The sequence below is a fragment of the Engraulis encrasicolus genome, chromosome 5, assembly GCF_034702125.1.
Source record: "Engraulis encrasicolus isolate BLACKSEA-1 chromosome 5, IST_EnEncr_1.0, whole genome shotgun sequence".
NCBI classification, from domain to species: domain Eukaryota; kingdom Metazoa; phylum Chordata; class Actinopteri; order Clupeiformes; family Engraulidae; genus Engraulis; species Engraulis encrasicolus.
Window position 1 is genome coordinate 17,053,615 of NC_085861.1, and position 24,495 is coordinate 17,078,109.

Below are 24,495 nucleotides of genomic sequence, written 5' to 3' on the forward strand. Positions count from 1 at the left end.
TACCTGTCTGTGCCCATCTAAATCAGGAGTCGGCAACCATCAACAGAGGAGTGGTTGTTGTAATACTATGCCTTAGCTCCAGCAGACTTCCCAAGGACGAAGAGGCAGCCACAACCGTTTCATCTGGACTTTAACTACACCCAAACTCGACGGATTTCTTTCGTTAATAGGTTTATAGATTTGGGAATGGCTGTCGTTTTCAGCGTCGACTTTCACCAAGCGTGTTTGGGACTACTTCTGATTTCTACCATTAGAGGTAAGACTGCTTCAAAACAGGTTCACATGTGTTTTTCTGTTTGTAAAGCAAATAATTGGGAACTATTTCAATTTGGCCTTTTTTCAGTAGTGACGTATTTCCATGCACCACCAGGCTACCCTATGCACTTTGTATTGCACTATTCAGTTCTAGAACAACACTAAATGGAGGATTATACATAAAATACAAATCTCTCTCTCTCTCTCTCTCTCTCTCTCTCTCTCTCTCTCTCTCTCTCTCTCTCTCTCTCTCTCTCTCTCTCTCTCTCTCTCTCTCTCTCTCTCTCGCTCTCTCTCGCTCTCTCTCTCTGGTTATAGGTGTACTGTGCGGGACCATAGTCCAGCCTGTGGGAGACAGAGTGGTCAAACCCCTGGTGGGTAGCAATGTGACCCTAAGCATCAGCTACTCTGGGGTGACCACACCAAAGGTGGCATGGTTTAAGGGTCTTCAGTCCATTGCGACCTGGGACATCAACAGCACCGCACCTCCCATTATAGATGGCCCCTATCAAGGTGTTCTAATGGTGGAGAAAGATGGTTCTCTCTCCTTCACCAATGTGGCACTGGAGCACAGTGGAACGTATGAAATCAAAGTGTGGCAGGTGGGGGCAGTGGAGGGCAAAGCCAACTTCACCCTCACAGTGTATGGTGAGCACAAACTGATTAATTAATGAATGTACTTGTGAATTCTACGATACAGTGCAACCTAGTCAAATGTGTAATAATTAGTGAAGCATGACATTTTCTCACACTTGAAATCAAGCTTTTATCTCTTTGGGCCATATCGTGTGTGTGTGTGTGTGTGTGTGTCCAGACAAAATTGAGGGCACCATATTACACACAGCATCAGAGAACCCAGTTGAAGGCAGCGACCCATTCACTCTGTACTACGCCACCGATAAAGGACAGGCGGAGAACGTGCAGTGGTTCTTCAACGGAACAGAACTACAGCACGGCTCTCGCTACCACATCAGTGGGAAGAACCTTTCCATTGTCCGCCCTAGTCGAGAGGACACGGGCCAGTACAACGTCACCCTCAGGAATCCCTTCAGCTATGGGACCACCACCACAAACGTTACAGTGTTGTGTAAGTAATCGTCTTCAGGAAGTGCGTGAAATATTCTGATTTCTGCCCATGCCCAAGTATGTGTTTACATGTCACCTTACCAAAATAATTGCCCAAGTCACTGTTTTCGGGTAAATCCTGGCCTCCAGGTCAGGCTTGTACAAAATTCCGAATGGAAAGAGTTTCAATTCAAAGTAATGCCATAATACCAACACTAGGTGGTGGTGTTCTATGTACTTTCAATGGGTGGTGTAGATTAAATTCAAAGAAATTCAAGGTAATGGCACCACCTAGTGTTCGTATTATGGCATTATTTTGAATTGAAATTCAGTCAATTCGGAACTTCATACAAGCCTACTCAGGGTAGATGTCAATATACATGCACCTTTCCAATGCACCGAGCTGATGCTTTTTCTTTAAAAAAAAAATCCAAAGCGACTTACAGTTATTTAGGAACAGGGTATTGGTTACAGTCCCTGGAGCAATGTGGGGTTTGGTGCCTTGCTCAAGGGCACTTGAGCCATGGATGAAGGTGCTGGTAAGGGTGGGAATTGGACCTGCAACCCTCTGATCTAAATCCCAGAGCTCTAACCATTGAGCCATGGCTGCCCATGTACGTACCTCTTTAGGATAATTGGCCATGTCAAGAGTAGCATCTTCAGGAGAGGATTAAGGCCCAGAAGACAAGTGTGAGAAGTCAGTGGCTATGTCTCAAATGACGCACTTTTGTCAGTGCACTGACAGTCAGTGCACAGTGCACTGAGGTCGTTAGTGCATAGTGTCGTGGAAAAATGTTAGCACTGTGCCCTTGCTGGAAGTGACGGCTGAGCATGGCATTAGCTCGCCAAAATATCATTTGGCTACTGTTTCCAATGCACAGCGTCTGGTGCTTGTATTTCCATTTCCTTCACCCCAAAGGACAACAATCACACATACAATACTTTGGTTGGCATGAAAAGGTTGGTGTCCCATCAACATTACTTACAGAATTAGGAGACTGTTGACCAAACTCTTCTACTGAACTGAATGCCACATTTCCTCCGTGTCATCGTCAACATGGCCGCCGTTTAGTGCGTGCAGTGTCCCATCATTCAAGCAGTGATGGTACAAGAAGGAGATACCCTGAACTCCGCCCACACAATGTAAATGGATGTGCTCAAGTTTGGGTCTCCTAAGGGGGCGTTGTCCCCCCTTCTTCTTCTCTTACTGTTGCGTTTGGTGGCAGCTGACAAGGGTTGCGTATTACCGCCATCCAAAGGGCTGAGGTGGGATTCGTAGTCTGTGAAGAGGCGTGGCGGAGACGGATGGGATGGGACGCGTCGCTCATGGTAACTGTCTGCCCTATAGTAATCCCAGTTGACATTCACGTTGTTTTCATTGTACATTTATTGTAATATCCTGTCATATATATATATATATATAGGCCTAGTATTTATTTATTTGTGCATGGAAGTCCTTGTATTGTGCACAACCCTTCCAGGTGCAAGGCAGAAAAACTTGATCAATAAGAAAAGTTCATTAAACATCGCACACTGGATACTTTTGTATTTTTTCCCCTGAGCGAGCAACGCGTTTCGCAGTGCGTCTTCAGATTAGCTCTTATCCCAGTGCGTCTTTGGGAACCTGAAGACGCACCGGGCGAAACGCATGCTTTGAAGAGGGGGGGAGAACAGTAGGGCCTAGGCCTACACAGTGTGCGGTGTTTAATGCACTTTTCGAATTTTGGTTTATGCAACTCCAGGCAGGTAGATCCTTGCAGTAACTGTTGCAGTTGTCAGTGAAGCCACATTAGTTGTCCCCTTTTTTGGCTAGGCAGTGAGGAAATAGGCCTATTCGCGAGAAGTCTGTAACACTTTACATAGGACACCGTATGAAATAGCCTACTAAAGAGATGTCAAGGCTATAACCTAGGCCTACAATTTGAAACGGTGATGACATTTAAAACCGAGTCAAACGGCCATAGACAGCATTGTAATGAAGGGTGTCGTAACGGCAGCTGGAAAGAGATGAAACTTTAATTTCACGACGACATTCTGGCTTCAAACTCGCCCTGGCCGCTTCCCTATTTAACTTTAGGACTAAAATTATTCAACCGTTTCCACCGCAACGACCAAACTAATCACAGTTCCTGCAGCAGTAAAGCCAGGACTGCAAGTGTGAGCGAAATCAGCACAACAGTAGGCCTAGGCCTATAAAGGAATAATAAACAGTAACGGAAATACCGTGACCTGAAAAGTGCGCGGAATTGGGAGCCTTTTGTCGGTGAATTGCGCTGAAGCTAGCCTACATTGTGAACATGCTGGACGTTATCGCCAAATTACGATAGAAAGAGCAACCAATGTTATGTAATATTGCTAATTACCTCATCTACACAGTTGCTGCTACCCAAAAATATACGATGGCATAATTAAATAGTAGCCTATGTGAAACACACCTGTGTTCCGTCTTTGGATGATGTGCAATGAATAAGACACACAACACAAACCTATTTCACCCCTTTGTTTTATTTCAAGGTGGAAGTGTCGAGGAGGACACACGTCAATTTGCATTTTGACATCCGAAATCTGAACTGTCATCCAAGGATTCAATCCCACAAATGCACTCTAGAGGCGTAATTCACTCTCAAACTCGGATGGTCTCCTAAAGGGGCGTTCACCTGACGTCAACGGGATACCGGAAAACAACGAGCCTGACTTATCTCCTTCTTGTACCATCACTGATTCAAGCACTGCATTTTTCCACCATTGTTAGGGGATCATCCTGGCACTTTCAGTGCACTGGCTCAACTGAAATTTTCAGCGTGAGCACCCTAGGCACTGAAAAACAGTGCCCGAAGTGCACAAGTGCGTGATTTTTTTAGACGCAGCCAGTGTCTTTCAGAGCAGAACAATTTTGCAAAGCAGCATGGGATTTCCCTGGCTAGGGGTTCTGCAACGTCTTACAATGATGACTAGTGTCTGTTGCAGATGTAGACAGTGGTGTAGTCTACTTTTTTGTGGTGGGCAAACTGTATATATTTGTGCTATTTTAAATAATGGATCAATCAATTTTAGGTGGGTATGAAATCCCTGACATTTTGAGGTGGGTATACTGTGTATACCTGCGTTCTACGTAGACTACACCACTGGATGTGGAATTGCTGTGTGTTCACATACCTTTGACTCGCTCATCATGTGATTCACAATTTTCTGCTCTCACTTGTATGATTAACGCCTCTAAAGTCTCACTTGTGATTCACGATTCTTTTTCTTGTTACTACATTAGTTTGACTCAGCTCTGGCAGGTAGTTAATGGAGCCCACACAGCAGTAGTGTCTGTGTTTGGTGTTCTGTTCTCCTTTGTGAGTTATGACTCATTTACACAGTCAGAAAAGAGGCGGTGATGCAATTCAACTTTGTTGCTTTGAGCGCCTCCCGTACCTCCCTATGAAATTTTTGACACACACTCGCACACAGTCTGTCAGTCTCCACTTAAACATGCATACCTCTTGTACCTACCAGTGAAGTTTAGAGTATGTCTAACACACATACACACACACACACACACACCTCTCCTGCAGACAGACAGACACACGTGTGCGCACTCGCACACGTGCACACACACACACACACACACACTTCCCCAGCACACAGAAATCTGTGATTCTCCTCCTATACAATGATATACTCACTGGGCAGCCTTCTAATAAAGTAAGCAAGTCCGCCAGCCAGTCTCTCTTCTGACACCCTCACTCTGCTCTGCATCTCTGGTTTCCTCCTCTCCCGTCTCTCCCATCTCTCCCGTCTCAGATGGACCAGACCGGCCCGCGCTGCAAGTGAGGCCCACAAAGGACTTCTTTGTTGTGGGGGAGTCTCTCTGGCTCTCCTGCGGGGCGCCGGGGGAGCCCTTGCCCTCCGTCTCCTGGGCCTTCGATGGCCACCTCGTCCCCAGCGCCGGGCCTCCTGGCGGGGAGCTACACGTCCCCCACGCCCAGACTAATCAGACGGGGACTTACACCTGTACGCTGAGGAACGACAGAACCGGAGTAGAGAGCAACACGAGCGTTAATATCACAGTCTATGGTGGGTAGGGTGTGTCTCTCTTTTTGTGGTATTCGAGGGTGATTGGATGGGAGGTGTATGTCTGTGTGTGAGTGTGTGCGTGCCAGAGAAAGAATGTAAATTCATGTACCAGTATGTTAGTTTACTGCACATGGTGTGTGTGATGGCGAGGCGAGGGAGGGGGGTTGGGAAAGCACAGCTGTTTCAGCAACTGTGCTGTGTGAAATTACAGTATCTAAGGCTTCAGTGGTGTTCACTTAAAAAGCGAGCATTGGAATGGCATATGTGGCACTCGCCGTGAGAGCAATGTGTTGGTGTGATGTCTGATGGGTAATTTCAGGCTGCATCAAGTGGCATCCACCAGCTGGCAAAACTCTTCCTCTTCACTGAGGAGGAAATGGGCTGTATCATTATTGCAGCATGCATTTAGTGCAAGGGGGTTGTTTCACAACACATGCGCGTGCACACACAAGGCAAGTTTATTTGTATAGCGCATTTCATACACAGGTGCAACTCTATGTGCTTCACAGAAATATAAATGCACATAATAAATGCATATCACACACACACTCACACATACAAAGAAAGAAAGAGGGGGAGGGGGGGGACGACGACAAAGGGGTTAGTTGCCCCGGGCTCAGGTAGGAGGGGGGTATTGGGTTCCCATTTACATTGTATATATTGAGTGGAGGGGGCCTTTTGGAAGACTTTATCCTGCATCCAGCCAAAGCTGTCAGACACACACACACACACACACACACACACACAGGTGATCTTGATGGTTCTACAATGATATTCAAAACACACACACACAAACACAGAGGCAATCTTAATGGTTCTACAGTGATATTCAAACACACACACACACACACACACACACACACAATCTGAGAGCAGTTCCACGATGGTTTTCAATTTACTGCCTACATTGCCTCTGCAGAGAGCCCCGTGGGCAGCCCTGTATGTTCTGTCCATGCAGCGGATGACAGCTCTGCCTTGCAGTACCGTTGTCTGTGGCCAGGGGGCACTCCAGAGGCACAAATGACTTTCCCAGCACTGAACGGCAGCATGACGGGCATTGGGGACCTCAACCTGACCGTGGATGACCCCCAGGAGCTGGACGGATGGGAGGTTTCATGCCTCGCCCATCACCCCGTTCACCAAAAACGATGCAACATCACTGCAAGCAAGTTCCTTCCCTATTATTGTCATCATCTATCTCTTTTTTTTCAGTTGTAACTTCTTCATCCAGACTTAAAAATAGCCCTTCCCAAAATCATGGACAGCATGTTTGATGACGTTAGAAATTTTAAACATAGGTTTCAGTTGTTTTTATCCTCGGTGTTCCTCTTTCCATTCACTTTGCAGCTCTAACTTTTTTTTTTTTTTAAGGAAATGTCCTTCTCTCTGATTCTTTTTTATGAAGGCAGACCAGCTGACTTCCTTTCGTCCGTGTACTCCACGGTGGACGGAGAGGGCAAGTTGGTGGTGATCATCGAATGTCTCGCCGACGCCTCTCCTCCCCCCACGATGACCTGGGCCAGGTCGGGAGAGGACGTGGCCGCTCTGATTGGCTACGAGATCAGTGACAACACCACGCAGCTCCGCATCAGCAACTTCAATGTCAGCATCGCTGGTCTGCACAGCTACGAGTGCACGGCCACCAACCCCTTAGGCAGACACACCAGGTCCACCAGGCTGCAGGGTAGGAGGCTTTTGTGTAAAGAAATCCTGCACACTGTCCATTCCACCAACAAACTATTAATTCATCAATTGGGTCGTCCAAGCTTCTTTTTCACACTTGACAACCTCACTGGGATTATATACTATGCACCTGTTACCAACTACAGAAGTATCATTTTGAACTGGTAGGAGGCTTTTGACAGGGTGACACTCCTTAGCCTTGTAAACCCTGCACTACACAAGCCCGTCAGACAGATTAGGTTCTGTCCATAATCCTAACTCCCGTTCTCCCTCGTGCTTGTGGCTTCGTGGGTACGTCATTAATGACAAGACGTTTAATTCAGTAACTCGCAAAAGCGCAATTAAAAGGTCATTTTCTTATGTGCAGTCAAGATGTTGAATACTGAAAAGTCCCCCAGAAGTTGTTGTGGCAGGGCAGAGAGCAGAGAAACACTATATTGTTTTCTCCATAGAGGGGGGCATCAGAGAAGTGCAAGGCCACAAGTACAGGTCGAGGACAGAAGGCAGGATAATGGACTGTACCCATGGTCTAGCCTGATTATCATCGACTTTCAAATCTCTTCGAGACTTGGTCTGACCAAGAGCATAACAATTAACATTTCCCAAACGGCATGGTCGACCTGCCTCCCTTGCTTTGTTAATGGTCGTATGCTTCCCGACAAAGTGAGAGGGGTTCCCGATTTTTCCGGAGCTCAGAAACAATAATGTATTGCTCTTGGCCTGACTAGAAGCAACGCTGAAGGTGTTGGGTCACTAGGAGGGCGCGACCTGGCTACCCATGGTCTGGTCATGCTGTGCATTTTCCTCCTGGAGGTGTAGGCTCTGCTAAAGAAAATCAGTTGGCTATGCCTCGTTTGCATAATGTGGACAGGCTAATTGTATGCATTGTGATAACACAACTCCGATGCTCCGAGCCCACTCTATTGGGTAATTAGAGGAGATGACTTAGAATTAAGATTCTACCTGTGAAGGACCCCGTTGACAAAACTAGAATCGTAGAAACCCTACGTTGCACTGAATTATAAGGAAACACACAGGCTGGATCTCAAATGGCGCACTTGTACACTTCGGGCACTATGTTTCAGTGCGTAACTAATACGGCATGCGCACTGAAACATGAACACTAAAGTGCACAAGTGCACCATTTGAGATTCAGCCACAGTTTCTTTCTCTTCAATTTCTGCCTTAATTTCTACATGCTATGGACGTATGAGGCGATTCTGAAGCAGTCACTTACTAAATCCATTGGTGCTTCAATTATTTGATTCTCTCTCTCTCTCTCTCTCTCTCGCTCTCTCTCTCGCTCTCTCTCTCGCTCTCTCTCTTGCGCTCTCTCTCTCTCTCTCTCTCTCCCTCTCTCTCTCTCTCTAAGGTCCAGCTATTTCAGATGCAGGTTTCTTCCTCAATGAAGAGAAAACAGACATCACACTGACCTGGGAGGTGCCATCTACATCCATAGTCACAGGTAGTGCAAACATTGAGCACTGCAGGAAGTTGTTAGTCAAAGTATGAAACATATGATCCACTGTACAGAATGTACAATATCAGAGATACAGACATGCCAACAGTATATACCTACTTTTTGTATTGAACTATAGTTGATGTTTTTGTCAAATAGTTAACCAGTCATCACCAAAAAGTCTTTTAGGCATTCATGAATCTGAATCTTAATTGTTAATCATTCAAGTTTACATGGAAATAGTAATGGCGGTTGAGTATCTTCTAAGGATGGCGGTTGAAATGCTTTCCTGTGCTGTGCGTGCTCTGTTGCTGGTGTGTATATTCCCAAGCTGATGTGTATAGTAAACAAACAGTGAGTCACTGAGTCATTGGTTCTACGTATAACCGGTTAGCAGAGAAAACCAAATCCCAAAACAGGTGAAATAGGGGTGTAAACATTACTGTGTCGGATGGACACTGAGACTGACCCTCTGGGCTGTGTTGTGCTGACCTCCGCATGTGGAACTGAAACCCGTTGCTAGGACACATGTGTGCGTGCATGTGTTCGTGTGTGCGTGTGCGTGTCTGCGTGCTCGCCTCTGGACTGGGAATATGGGCATGAAGCAACATGCCCTTTGTCGGATGGTGTTAATGTGTGTGTGTGCGTGTGTGTGTTTGTGTGTGTGTGTGGGGGGGAGATGGGGGGGCTAGAGGGGTGATTACAACTCTGTGTGTGTGTGTGTGCGTGCGTGCGTACTGACTTACAGCTTTTCTAGGATCATACCAGCATAGTTTGGAAACCGAGAAAGCGTGAGACCTCATGTTGCAAAAGCACAAAGAAGGAACTTTTGTTCACTTTCTTTGTTCCTATTTTTGTCAGAAATGAAACTAAAGTTAGGGGAAAGATGATGCATCATCTAGTCTTTGTACAAGTCCAAAAGTTGACCTGTTTTGTTCTTGGGACAGGCAGTGGGTTTTTTTAGTGTCCCTACCCCTCTGCTAAAAACATGGGTCCAACTCAAACTAGCACCCCCGTCGTTTCCTGTGCTTGTAGCCATGGACAAAACAATAATTTATCTGCAGTCAGCCTGCCTAGACACAGCAATGTGTGGGTTTTGCTAATGGGTTGTCGAAGAGATCTGTTTGGTAAATACAGTAGTGTTCAATAAAGACATGTCTGTCTGTCTGTCTGTCTGTCTGTCTCTCTCTCTCCCTCTCTCCCTCTCCCTCTCTCCCTCTCCCTCCAGGCTTTGACATCCAGATGAAGGGCCCAGATCTGTCTACGCCCTCCACCAATAGGACGGCGAGCCTCAGCCAGCGAGCGAAGAACGAGTACCGCACCATCATGGTGAGGCCCGGTGAAGCGAGGAGTGCCGACGTCTCTGGCCTCGACCCCATGACCAGATACTACTTCCGGGTCGTCCCCAAAGCAGGAAGAAGGGATGGGGAGCCATCTGTGCAGATGCCCATTGGACCAGGTCATCAAATTATGTTCCTTTTTACTACAATATGTCAAAAGACCTGAGTAAAAGTCCTACAGTGTATTTCAGAAGAAAGTAGAGTTTCTGTGGGCAATCCGGTGCAACTGGAACAGGATCAGGGCAATACAGGAAGCGAAAAGAAGTCACTGCAGCTCAGATGTATTCTTAATTTTTGTGCATGACCATGGGTGCATCCCAATATGTGTTCTTGCCTCCTCCGCTTGTGCTTGTCTCCTCGTCCCGCCTCCTGGCCCCTCCTTCGTGGAGAAAACGATAAAGTTTCCCAGCTGTCAGCCTCGCCACAACAACTTTTGAGGGACTGTTTTTCATTCACCATCCCAATTGCAAATGAGAAAAAGACTTTTCAATTGAGCTTTTGCAAGATATTGAAATATAATGCTGTTGTAAGTGATGTCATCATGACGAGAAGCAAGTGGAGGAGGCAAGTGGAGGAGGCAAGGTCACATATTGGGATGCACCCCATGACTGCGGTTATAGGCAAGGAATATTTTGAACAGAACGGTGGCAGTACGTATTAGGTTTGCGCATGGGTCATATATTAACTCTATTCATTCTGAATGTGGCCCTGTTTCAGGAATATTCCGCTGTTTCACACATGTAAACAAGATATTCTGCAACTTGTCTTAAACTGAATATTGAGAATAATCTGCAATAGTCTGTGCATGTGACTAGTGACTGTTTCGATGTGTGTTACATCTTCCCAGAGCCCTTTGAGAAAATGCACGGGAAGCCCTGAAAATGTTGGCCTATTTTGTTCCCCTTCACCATATGGAGCAGTTGGCAAGCTAAGCATTTGTACTGAACCCTAATTCCTATGGGCTTTGGTGAAATCTTATTTCACAAAAGCAGTAGAGATGGATTGAACCACAAAGTACTGTATGAATGCTTTGAGCAAGCGCCAAATCAGATGTTTCAGATAGGCCGATTTTCACGAAATGAAATGATGAGAAAACGGCTGATATAACAGATCGATGGGAAGTGGTCAAACAAAGACTTGACAGAAACAGGCGTTTTAAACGCTCTATCTTTGTAAATGGTCTGAAAATGTACTAATCGTCAGCAGGCTATTGTAGTGTCATAATCTGTGTGGTGAATTACTTCCTGCCCTAACCATAGTGACATGCAGAGGCAGACATACTGGCATGGGAGAATAAATTATCTCACCATACCTGTAATCTGTCTGCATGTGCTAATTCACTAATTGCGTACACATGTTTAAAAAATAAATAAATAAATCAAACTCCCATTCACGGCTCAGGGCAGATGCTAGTGGCTGCAAGATTAATTGACACTTGTGGATCTGGGCGATCCAGCTGGTATTGTGGCTGGGTCTTACAATTTGTGTGTGTATGGGGGGGGGATCTGAGTGGTCCTGGCATTGCGGATGGTATTCCCTGTAGTCTGACTGAGTGTGTGCGTATGTGCTGGCATAGCAGCTGGTGTCCCCTGTAGTATGACTGTGTGTAGGTGGGGGTTTGAATGGTCCAGCCGTTGCTGGCATTGCAGCAGGTGTTCCCTGTAGTCTGACTGTGTGTGGGTCTGAGTGGTCCGGCCATCGCTGGCATAGCAGCAGGTATCCCCTGTAGTCTACTCGTGCTGCTCCTCCTCTGCCTCGTCTAAGTGTGTGTAGGTGGGGGTCTGAGGGGTCCAGTCATCGCTGGCAAAGAAGCTGGTATTCCCTGTGGCCTCACTGTGTGTGTGTGTGTGTGTGTGTGTAGGTGGGGGTCTGAGTGGTCCGGCCATCGCTGGCATTGCAGCAGGTATCCCCTGTAGTCTCCTGGTGCTGCTCCTCCTCTGCCTCGTCTTCCCTTGTGTCCTCTACCACAAGAGGAAAAGTAGGCCCTCACTACACTACACTACACTACACAACACTCGCAATGAGTTGATTGTATATTTCATATTTTATGTCTTCATATTTTCTATATTTTTATTTTTAAACTAGTTCACTGTTTAACTTGTCTTTACTTTGAGGGCATCTGTGGGTGACCTCCAAACAACATCTCACTGTTTAAATATAATAAAGCGCTACTGCTACTACTACTACTACTACTACTACTGAAACTGAATACTGATAATTCAATAAATATTAAAGCTAATGCTATGCTTGTTTCACTACATTTCTTTTTATGAACTTGTGCACCATGTAGAGAGGCTTAAAATGTCTGTTTACAATGACAATTAAATTTTCTATGATTTTACAATCAAGATAGCTTTCAATATAGCCTGCTACGTCAAGATGCATAAATCACAATGGCACAGAAATGGGAAATTCATCAATAGATTTTTACTCGCATTACATTTCACTCTAAAAATGAAACGGTTATATTTTATATTTTCTCTCTGATGTTCCAGACAAACAAGCCAGATATCCTGTTTCCAGGGCAGTTGAGAAGGTATTAGTGGAATCTAATTTTGTTTTATCTATTTCATTTAATCCCCCTACCTCTCTACCTCTAACTTTTGTTTCACCTCTTACATTTCTAGGCTGTTACAACCCTGAGTACACCACACCAGCTTTTAACAGGCGGGTTGAAGATGCCACCAGACTACAGCAACCACCAGGTACTACTGAACCCATCACTTAACTCTTGCTGTTAATCACCTCATAATGATTTTACTAAAGTATATCATAATTGACGGAGTATTCATTATTTGTGGAGGAATCACTTTTTGAGTGTGGAATAGGGTTGCTGTCAAGGTATAAAATAAGGGACACTTCATTGAGGCGGAGGGTCTGGGGAAATTTTTTATTTCTTTTAAGCTCAAAACGGAACTTTTGTCTCTAAATTTGGGACGATTCTGTATTTCAAGGGACGGTTGGCAACCCTAATGTGGAAAGGCACAATACTGCAACAATTACGGTCAAACCAAACTGTTTGAAACGATGGCGAGTCAGTCAGTCCGACCTTTCTGTCCCCTAAACATGATTAGCCTACTCAGACACAATCTACTTTCACTGAAACTAGCCCTGCAGAATGTTCGATCACTCTCAAACAAGTCTTTTGCCATCACTGATTTTTAATTTATTTATTATTATTATTAATTAATTTATTTATTTGGTCTTTTTGACCTTATTTATGATAGGACAGTGACGGTAGTGACAGGAAGCGAGTGGGGAGAGAGAGACGGGGAAGGGCCGGCAAAGGACCCGGGCCGGAAATCGAACCCGGGTCAGCCGCATGGCGGACGAGTGCCCAACCATTTGGCCACGGCAGGGCCTGCCATCACTGTTTTTATACAGTTTGTACGAACAAACTTGATGTTATGCTAATGACTGAGACTTGACTTGACCATGTGAGCGGCATGGTCACCCTGATTGAAGCAGTGCCTACTCAATTCGACTTTCTAAGTGCCGCCCATCATGGACACTATATTATATAGCCATTATGCTGTATGTAAGGCATCACTCCAGTGCAAACAGACCATACTTGGCAATTTTATATCATTTGAATACTCAAGTGCAATTTTAAAATGTTCTTCTGATGTACTACAAGTATTATTGACTGTTTATATACCACCAAGTCTTTCTTCAACTCTTCCTCGATGAGCTCAGCGAATTGCTGTGCTTAGGCTGATAATGTACAGTACCTATAGAGTAGAATAGTTTATTTGTCACATAAAAGGCTATAACCTAGATTACAACGTGTAGTGAAATGACTGGTAAAACGCCACAACGTGCAGAAAGGATTAAAAATGTTAACCAAAGCAATGCACAAATAAATAAATACATTATAGAAATTGTCCATAGATGTGTCGATCAAGGCGATGTAATAATAACAGATTTTAATTTGCATGTTGCAACTTGGAGAGTGTAGGGCATAAAGAGAACTGGAAGGCACTCGAAGTTTTGTGTTTTATTGCCCAGCAACTTAGAGAGTGCCCATGCTAAAGAATTTCTCTCCCTCATTGACCCCTTCAACCCAACATAGGGCTGGGCAATATGACGATATATATCGTTATCGTGATATAAAAGTGTATATCGGGACCTTTCTCCTGTATCGTTTATATCGTGATAGTAATTTTATCAGTTGTATACAATTGAATATCATTTAATTACATTTCATGTTGTCACAATACACACTATAAGTTCATGTAACTGTAAAAATAACAATACAAATATCCATTTTAAAGAAAGGTTGTTTTGCGACATGAAAAAATAAAGAGCAAATTAAGAGAATAACTGAAAACGTATGTAATTGTGCTATATCGTGATATATATCGTTATCGTGATACAAAGTAATCCATATTGTGATATAGTTTTTTTTCCATATCGCCCAGTCCTAACCCAACACATATTGAAAAAGTCACCCACGAAAAAGGGCATATCTTAGACCATGTCATTACAATAGGTGTTGAAGTTAAAACTATTGTCAAGGACTGTGGCTTTTCTGATCACTTCTGTGTGTCCTTAGATGTCTGTAACCACTTACCCATGACTGCCTTCTGCTACGGGGAAGAAAACACAGCAGCACTTTTCCAACAAGCACTCTCAGAAACTCAATATCAAACTTCTCAGTGTGCTAATGAGCTAATGGCAAAAAACAAAAGGATGACGCATATTATCAATTCTATCACCCTGAGAACAAAAACAGGCCATTGAAAATGAATCCCACAGTTAAACTATTAAACTATTACAGCGTGATTGTACGAGGGCTGAAAGACACTGGCGCAAATCAAAACTTATGGTTTTACGTACTTTGTAGATACAATTTTGAAATAACTAAAGCAAGACCAGCTGTCTTTTCTGACCTTATTACAGTTTTTCTCAATTGGTTTTGTACATTTCTCACAACAGAATAATCATTCTCAAAACTTCTTGTTCAATTGTGACTTCCTGCCGTTACCTGTGCACATGGTAAAATACGTTTTTCATAGTTTTCAGCATTTAGCAAATGCTTTCGTCCACCATGCAATGGTTGTGTACAATTCTCAGCTTTTTCGTACATTATCAATTGCTTTTGTCATATCACTCAAAAAGCTTTGTCACTGAATGCATGAAACTATCGCACCCCCCAAAACATTTAGGCCCTAGGTCATAGTTTAAGTCTTGACATGCAAAATGATTTACCAGGCTGTCATAATGTGTTAAGCACTGAATCATTTCCATTGGATTTTTGTCTCTAACTGTGATCTGAATTGGTTAATTGCTCACAGGTAAATATTGACTCTATCTAATCAAAGGCAATATAAGGGATAGAGAAAACAGGCATGCAATACAACAATAGGCACTGTACTGCATTATATTACTCTATGCCTCATGTGCCCTTTATAATTACGCTCCACGCAAAATTACAATATTTCCCTAGAATTTCACAAGACAGTAAGTGCACTTTATACAGTATCAGTGTATTGTTTCAAATTTATTTTTGCTTTACAGTTCTAGATTTCTTTTCACATGGGCTTGCAAGACAAGTAAAAAGGGATGGTAGAGGGCGCATTTTGACACCTCAACCAGAGTTTGCTATTTTTCCTATTTTGCAATGAGAAAACCTGTCAATAAATAGTCATAGTCTAAATGTATATCTAGGACAATCGTATCTGATCAATGTAATATAAAGTCGAATTTACAACATTTCCCATCCAATCTAAACAACATTTTGCTTCAGAAAAGATCCTCAAGAGTGTACTATTCAATTGACAACATGACACATCGATTTGACTAGCTTGTCCATACGCGGACCACACTATGACACAATGACTAACCATTCTGCTGGCACTGATACGTCCATTGACACAAAAACTTGGGTTTTGAGCAAGAGACTTGGTTTTGCAGGTCATCCACGGTGTTTTGCCATTTGTTAAAGCTGTTTTGAGAATGAATATTGTGTTTTGCAAATTGCGAGAGAGATTCGAGAAATGTACAAAACCAATTGAGAAATACTGTAATAGGAATATTAACAATGCCTGTGCAGAGTTTTTACTTTTGATGTACGTACTGTATATCATTCATGGCTGCATTTGAACTCTGAGTGACCATTTCTCTTCTCCATTTCCTGTCTATTTTGTCTAGCCCCCTGCCATAGAGCGATCTGTTACACTGCCATCAACCGTCGCCCCTCCTCCTGCCAGAATGGCCACCACTGTATAGATGTACATACCAGCTTTCCCTTGTTTTACTCTATGATCAAGCTTTTACTGTATTTATTCTTTGTGTTTTGTATTTGAAGTTGTTGCTTTGTGCAGAAATGTGTGAATCCACTGTAGTGAGATCCAGGGCTCTAAATTATTATCACCAGCCAAAATGGCCAGTAGCTGTTTTTTACTAGCCAAACGCAGTAGCTGTTTTTTACTAGCCAAACGCATACTGTACTGACTAATGGGACAAAGTGGCTAGTAAGTTGGTCTTTTCTACCAGCCAAATTGAACTTTCACCAGCATTTGGCTAGTTTGCTGGTGCTAATTTAGAGCCCTGGTGAGATATGTGAGGCTGAGCAACAGGTACTATTACCACAACACACTCTCTCCTGTAGTGGTGGAGGATTTTATTGTAACTCTGTGAGGTTTTATATTCATGTTTACTGTATTGTGTTTTTATATTTTGTTTTAATCCCAATGGTGTAAATAAACCCATATTTGTGCAAAAATAAATATATAGTTTTGCTTCACCACTAAGACTTGTTCATTGTTCATCAACTCTTATTATTATTATTATTATTATTATTATTATTATTATTATTATTATTATTGAATGTAGGACAAAGGTAAACAGCAGGAAGTAACAGAGCATTTCGTGCCATTAGAGTGATAAGCGGAAACTAACTCAAAGCAGGTGTCAGTAGCTTCTCAGGAAGGCGTCCTGAGGACAGTGCTGAACTTTGTTTTTTGTTTTTTTTTACTTCTGTATCAGTCTGGGGGATCGTAGATGAAACACCAAACTGCCTCATGACAACAGAGGTGCAAAGTCGGGTCAGGTCAGGTGTGTGTGTGTGTGTGTGTGTGTGTGTGTGTGTGTGTGTGTGTGTGTGTGTGTGTGTGTGTGTGTGTGTGTGTGTGTGTGTGTGTGTGTGTGTGTGTGTGTGTGTGTGTGCGTGCGTGCCCTGCGTGCGTGCGTGCGTGCGCAGGGGCCTGAATTGAGTCCTCATTACATTGTATATTGGGTGAGCGAGCGGGCCTTTCAGATGATTTTGTCCCAGGCCTGGCAAAAGCTGTCAGCGGCCCTGATTAGGACGCACAGTAACAATGTCACATGTTATAAACAGTTCTTTAAAGGTGTACTGTGTAATATTTAGTACAGTTTCTTTGCTGAATTCATGCTGCCCATTCACAAATGTTGCCTTTTCCACAAATACTTACCACCACCATCACATTCTAAGTATTCATTGTGACTGGGACAATTGCATTTTTCATACAAAGGTGGAGCGATCTTCATGTCCGCTATTTTGAACTTCCAGAAACAGGCCTTTTTACCTGCAAAACTTACTACACTTTGTTCATACTAGTAAATATTAGTTTATTATTTAGTAAATATTCATGAAAAGATCAAATTTGTTTAATGGGCAGCAGAGTTTCAACATAGTTGCAATCCCTACTCTGGCCACATCCTACACAGTGCAACTTTAAGCCTTTGAGTAGCACTATAATATTGTAATGGGGGACACAAAGTGACAGTCATACCTTGTAATACAGTTTTTTTCAGCATGGTAAGCCTGTGAGGGCAATCAGTACCACTAGAGGGAGCTATTCAAAATGGGCGGTGTGCCATATTCAGTGCTGATGCTGATACCACATTGTATAGAACTACTGTAAGTGCCTTAGTAGCACGCAATGAGAGTCTGGAATCTTAAATGGGGAAATTGTTATGATGAAAACCTCACTGGTGTTTTTTACCTCCACCAAAGAGGTTATATTTTTGGTTGCGATGGTGTGTCTGTTTGTCCGTCAGCAGTATAAATCAAAAAGTTATGAACGGATTTGGGTGAAACGTTGTTGAGTTGTTGGAAATTACCAAAGGAACAAGTAATTCAATTTTGGTGATGATCCGATCTGGACCTAGGAACTTTTTAAAGATTCTTCACCATCGTGGGATAGGGCAAATTTTGACAGTCCAGTTTCTAACTCCACAAAAAGAAGGCAGAAAGGCAGAAGGGGAAAAAAAGTGTGTAACATAGTCAAATCTTCTATCAAAACTTCCTTGGCGGAGGTCTGCACTCTCTGAGTGCATTATTATTTCATTAGTGGATGTGTGTCACTTCTACCGCATTTCCTGTGCGAGCAAGTGGTGGTCACGGGAGGTTCACACAATTCTCTACAGCATCCCAGGAGACGTTTGGGGGGTGGGCGTTGAAATACGCCTATACAGCTGAGATGAGTGGTGATGCTCAGTTGTCATTGGGGGGCACTAGTCTATTCTATGTTTTTATTACTAAGGGGGAGTTGGCAGGTTTATGATGAGGTCAAGGGGCCGTTGGGAGGCTTATAATCAGATCCGGGGGGCGTTTGTTCAAAAAAAGCGGAGAGCCAATAGGGTCCATCCTGTGTGTTAGTGCACCACTGTTGTCTGCATTTGTTGCTTCAACCACATTTCCTGTGATCAAGAACACGGTGAAGCACAAGGTGTTTCCAGCTGTCACCTGCACCACACTATGGCCACTATTTACAATGACGGAAGGAAGCCATGTGCTAAACTGGAGCTGTTCTCGCACCTCTCCCATTTCTTTACTTTTCATAGTGACAGAGAGAGAGAGAGTGATAGAAGAAATACCGGTAGTGTATTTTAATAAAGGTGCAAGATTAACGTTTCAACATGGACGCCATGTCAAAACATTGAATCTTGCATTTTATGAATAAAATTTAAACACCCACATCTGAGTTGTTCCAGTGATTCTCCTTCATTGGGATAGGCAGACATGCCAATGATGTGCCTATGTTATACAATATATGTGTCTTCATAGCCTTCTTATTTGAACCAATATTAACCTTGGGCAAAAAAAAATGTTTTGCCTTCTTGCCGGGAAAACTTTCATTCTCCAGTTTCATTTCCAGATGAAATTCCACTGATGATTCTGTGTCCACACTTACTTTCAACACAGGGGCAGTACTCTACTGCATGTAGTGTGTGTGTGTGTGTGTGTGTGTGTGTGTGTGTGTGTGTGTGTGTGTGTGTGTGTGTGTGTGTGTGTGTGTGTGTGTGTGTGTGTGTGTGTGTGTGTGTGTGTGTGTGTGTGTGTGTGTGTGTGTGTGTGTGTGTGTGTGTGTTCCTTCATTCATTTACAGTAGGCTTCACTTTTGATATCCGTCTCTTCTTCTCCAAAAACTCACAGAACTCAGCCCATGCATCACAAAGGTATCAGTGGAAGCCTAAATTGTAAGAAAAATCTACTTCCCTTTTCAGACTGCATAAGAAACAAACTTGCTTTGTAAAGGTATAAAACACTTTTTTTCTCACGAGTATCTGTGTCACGTCCACTGTATTTCCTGTATGGGCAATCGCCATTTCGTGGAAGGTTGACATAATTCTGCAAGTACGGTATCTATATATAGCGATATGTGTTTTAAGTTATCACTACCGCACCTGCTCATGATCAATTTCGAGAGGAAAGTGTGCTGTTTCAGTAAGCATGCCATTTGCCACATATCAACTCCTATTCAGTTCTGGCCTAGTCCATCCTTTTACTAATTTCAATCCCACAGAGGGTCCTGAACGGTCAAGTTGACAGATGTTTACAATGACAGACAAAACTGGAGCTTTTTTCTCGTCTGTCCCATTTCTTGATTTTTCATAGTTAGAGAGTGATAGAAAAAAAACAGTATATTCATAAAGGTGCAAGATTAATGTTTCGACATTTTACACATCGTAAACAATTTTAACATCCACGTCTGCGTTGCTCCTCTGATCCTCCTTCATTGGGAAAGTCAGACATGCCAATGATGTGCCTATACATTATCTGTGTCTTTATAGTCTTCTGCACTAACATGCACTAACATGAACCTTAGTTGAGCAAAATGTTTTTGTTTTTGCCTTCATGTTGGGAAAATGTTCATTCTCTATTCTCCATAGGCCTTGAACACAGTCAGTATGTGTGTATGTGCGTGTGCGTGTGCGTGTGCGTGTGCGTGTGCGTGTGCGTGTGAGTGTGCGTGTGCGTGTGCGTGTGCGTGTGCGTGTGCGTGTGCGTGTGCGTGTGCGTGTGCGTGTGCGTGCACGCGCATGTGTGCCTGTGTGTGTGTGTGTGTGTGTGTTTAGGTGAGGGATGAGGGGTCCTCATTTCCTGTGAGAGTGAGAAGTCATTGCCATACTGCTGCCACATCCTCAGTTCTGCTTTCTGCTCGTGTGGTTTCAGTGCAGCACCCACATGTATGTGTGTCCTGTGCCCCTGTTGCAGGGCCGACCCAAGCTTTTATGGGGCCCTAAGCAAAATTTCCGCTGGGGCCCCCATACCACCACCTACTCAGCATCAGATGCTTCATAAGCTTCATTTACTTGCATGAGTAGGTTGTCTTTCCTTGCACATAGGGAGGCTGTCTGTAGATTGTGTACGAATCATGCACTGCACTTCTTTAAGCAACATTTCTCAAATGAAAAGCCATTTATCATGAAGGAATATCTTTTTTAGTTTTGCTTCAAAAGAAACTATGACGATGATGATGTACCCTCGATGATGTACGATGATGATGTACCCTCTGTCATTGAGGTGTCCCCCGATATACGTATAATGGGGGAAATAGTGGAGAGTTAATTTCTTCCTTGAACTTTGCTGCTCACAGGGGTCCCCAGGTGGCGTGGGGGCCCTAAGCCATCGCATATCGGTTATGCCTCGGCCCGGCCCTGCCCTATTGTCAGTGTGGCTCTTCAGTGCTTACTTTCAGGGCTTTGGCCGGGGCCAGGACAGTCATCTGAAAGGTCCCCCCCCCAGCCCAATACAATGCCATGAGCCATGAGGCCTACAATGTAATGAGGACCCAGTTGTGGACCCCCCCCCCATGCCCTGGGCCCGGGACAATAGACCCCTTTGCCCTCCTTGTTTTTTATAAATATTTTTAGATGCTTTGTGGCTGTAAGGTTCCTTTGTATTCAGCAGAGGATATTGGTAGACCAAAAAAAATCAAAAGCATGATCTGCTTTACACATTTTATTCTTCTTAAAAAATTCTGTTTACATATATGCAAACTTCAAAATGTTGTTTATTAGGTCTTACATGCAATACAAGCATATGATGAATAATAAATAAGAATAATAAAAAGATTCACACAAATAAACATTTCCTTGAAGCACTGAACTGAACAGGCCTAGCTGTCAAATCAGCTGCCCTGAGGGGTGTTACAACAGACCAGAAGACACGCACATCTGTGGCTCGCAGTGTTTTAGTTGTTAAGACGAAATGTGAGTGTGTGTGCATGCATGCGTGTGTTTGTGTGCGTTGGGGGTGGGGTGGGGTGGGGTGGGAGGGAGGGGAGGTGTAGGTAGTGGCATGCATTCTGTCCTTGAGTGTATCATCTCGTGCACATCTCTACAAGCGTGACCAATACACACACACACACACACACACACACACACACACACACACACATCTGATGCCTTGCTGTGTTTTAGCTGTAAAGACAAAAGGTGTGTGTGTATGTGCATGCATGCGTGACCTGTAGTTTGCCGGTGCTAATTTAGAGCCCTGGTGAGATATGTGAGGCTGAGCAACAGGTACTATTACCACAACACACTCTCTCCTGTAGTGGTGGAGGATTTTATTGTAACTCTGTGAGGTTTTATATTCAAGTTTACTGTGTTGTGTTTTTATTTTTTTTTTATCCCAATGGTGTAAATAAACCCATGTTTGTGCAAAAATAAATATATAGTTTTGCTTCACCACTAAGACTTGTTCATTGTTCATCAACTGTTATTATTATTATTATTATTATTATTATTATTATTATTATTATTATTATTATTATTATTATTGAATATAGAACAAAGGTAAACAGCAGGAAGTAGCAGAGCATTTCGTGCCATTAGAGTGATAAGCGGAAACTAACTCAAAGCAGGTGTCAGTAGCTTCTCAGGAAGGCGTCCTGAGGACAGTGCTGAACTTTCTGTTTTTTTTGTTTTTGTTTTTTTTTTACTTCTGTATCAGTCTGGGGGATCGTAGATTAAACACCAAACTGCCTCATGACAACAGAGGTGCAAAGTCGGGTCAGGTCAGGTGTGCGTGTGTGATATATATTTTTAGATGCTTTGTGGCTGTAAGGTTCCTTTGTATTCAGCAGAGAATATTGGTAGACCAAAAAAAAACAAAAGCATGATCTGCTTTACACATTTTATTCTTCTTTAAAAATTCTGGTTACAAATATGCAAACTTCACAATGTTGTTTATTAGGTCTTACATGCAATACAAGCCTATGATGAATAATAAATAATAATAATAAAAAGATTCACACAAATAAACATTTCCTTGAAGCACTGAACTGAACAGGCCTAGCTGTCAAATCAGCTGCCCTGAGGGGTGTTACAACAGACCAGAAGACACGCACATCTGTGGCTCGCAGTGTTTTAGTTGTTAAGACGAAATGTGAGTGTGTGTGCATGCATGCGTGTGTTTGTGTGCGTTGGGGGTGGGGTGGAGGGGGAGGGAGGGGAGGTGTAGGTAGTGGCATGCATTCTGTCCTTTAGTGTATCACCTCGTGCACATCTCTAAAAGTGTGACCAATACACACACACAAACACACACACACACACACACACATCTAATGCCTTGTTGTGTTTTAGTTGTTAAGACAAACTGTGTGTGTGTATATGTGCATGCATCGTTTTCAAGCCACGCTGCACATCTTTTTTTACCACAGTTTTTTTTTATTGCACCCACATACATCAAATAGCCTTTGCAGGCCTGTGTGTGTGTGTGTGTGTGTGTGTGTGTGTGTGTGTGTGTGTGTGTGTGTGTGTGTGTGTGTGTGTGTGTGTGTGTGTGTGTGTGTGTGTGTGTGTGTGTTGTGTGTGTGTGTGTGTGTGTGTGTGTGTGTGTGTGTGTGTGTGTGTGTGTGTGTGTGTGTGTGTGTGTGTGTGTGTGTGTGTGTGTGTGTGTGTGTGTTTAACCTTTTAAACTGTTTTCATTGGTTCATCAGCTGTTTTAAAAGGCCCTTTTGGTGACCTTTCATGATAATAACTCGGTATCACTCAGAAGAATTGTGCACAGTAAATATGAAAGATCCTTTGTCAGATTGGACGACATACTGAGAAAGAGGAGAGTGACTCAACTCAACCTCAAATTTTCCCTGTGCCAAGTATTCTAGTAATGTGTATTTGTAGTAGCCCCTGTGAAATTGTGTGTGTGTGTGTGTGTGTGTGTGTGTGTGTGTGTGTGTGTGTGTGTGTGTGTGTGTGTGTGTGTGTGTGTGTGTGTGTGTGTGTGTGTGTGTGTGTGTGTGTGTGTGTGTGTGTGTGTGTGAGTGTGTGAGTGTGAATATGTGTGAGTGAGAATATGTGTGAGAATATGTGTGAGAATATGTGGGGGTGGGTGGGTGTGAGTGTGTGAGTCTGCGAAAAACACATTGGCCCAACCTTGGCCCCCCTGACAATTTTGGTCTAGAACCGCCACTGACGGAAGGCTTCCCTGTTAGTCTGTTAGCAGGGCTGGTGCCCTGGGGCCTAGAGCCGGATTAAGATGACCTGAGGCCCCTAGGCTACAGGTTGCTGTGGGGCCCTCCAGAAAGCAATTCCTGCCACAAAATGACATAGACATTACATGTAATTGCGAGCTAGGAATTTAGGATAACATGCCTGCCAATTCTGGAGAGGAGACACGATTTGAAAATGAATTTTCACAATGATCACATCTTGTCATACACTAATTATGCATTTTTTGACTTTTGGCCAATTGGGAATTGGGGGGGGGGGGGGGGGGGTAGGGTAGGGGCCCCTAGGCTTCAGACATATCTAGCCTGTGCGTTAATCCGGCCCTGCTGGGGGCTGGTGGCGGTGCAGCCTGAATGAAAGTGTGTGCTTCAGCATGTTGCATTGACACCGCAGCGGCACCACAGTACTTTACTGCAACTCTCTGCACATCCACAGTTCCAGAACTCCACACTGAACAACACCCAAAAGAGGGCCTGAGCACTGGCCACTAACACACACACACACACACACACACACACACACACAAAAATACACACACACACACACACACACACACACACACACACACACACACACACACACACAAAAATACACACACACACACACACACACACACACACACACACACACACACACACACACACACGCACACACACAAGGGCCCGTGCACTGCCCTATCACTACGCCAAAACCTCCACCCCCACTCACCTCACAGTTACACACACACACACACACACACACACGCACACATGCGCATTCGGCTGCTGACAGCTTTGGCCCTACAAAGGACAAAGTCATCCGAAAGGGCCACAGGCCCAATACATTAAATGTAATGAGGACCTAGTCAGGCCATGCCCTCCTAGTGACGCAACACCTTCGGTATTCTTTCTAGTCAGAAATGTAAATATAGTTTCTGATCTCTCGAAA

The 24,495-nt window shown here is 43.7% G+C and overlaps 1 protein-coding gene across 1 annotated transcript; it reads left to right on the top strand.

Annotated features, from left to right (window-relative positions):
• vsig10l (V-set and immunoglobulin domain containing 10 like) lies at positions 1-16,615 on the top strand. Its single transcript, XM_063198764.1, has 12 exons — positions 1-256; positions 574-903; positions 1,070-1,342; positions 5,110-5,382; positions 6,302-6,551; positions 6,792-7,066; positions 8,438-8,530; positions 9,753-9,983; positions 11,726-11,842; positions 12,360-12,400; positions 12,492-12,569; positions 16,018-16,615. Exons 1-12 carry the CDS (start codon positions 187-189, stop codon positions 16,093-16,095), a joined length of 2,109 nt encoding a protein of 702 aa, XP_063054834.1. The 5' UTR covers positions 1-186; the 3' UTR covers positions 16,096-16,615.
• The last annotated feature ends 7,880 nt before the right edge of the window (positions 16,616-24,495 follow it).

Excerpts from the sequence above, each read along its gene's own strand:
- vsig10l (XM_063198764.1), top strand. The coding sequence starts at position 187 with ATGGCTGTCGTTTTCAGCGTCGACTTTCACCAAGCGTGTTTGGGACTA. Across the intron at positions 257-573 it reads TCTGATTTCTACCATTAGAG|GTGTACTGTGCGGGACCATA; the intron begins GTAAGACTGCTT and ends CTCTGGTTATAG. Across the intron at positions 8,531-9,752 it reads ATCTACATCCATAGTCACAG|GCTTTGACATCCAGATGAAG; the intron begins GTAGTGCAAACA and ends CTCTCCCTCCAG.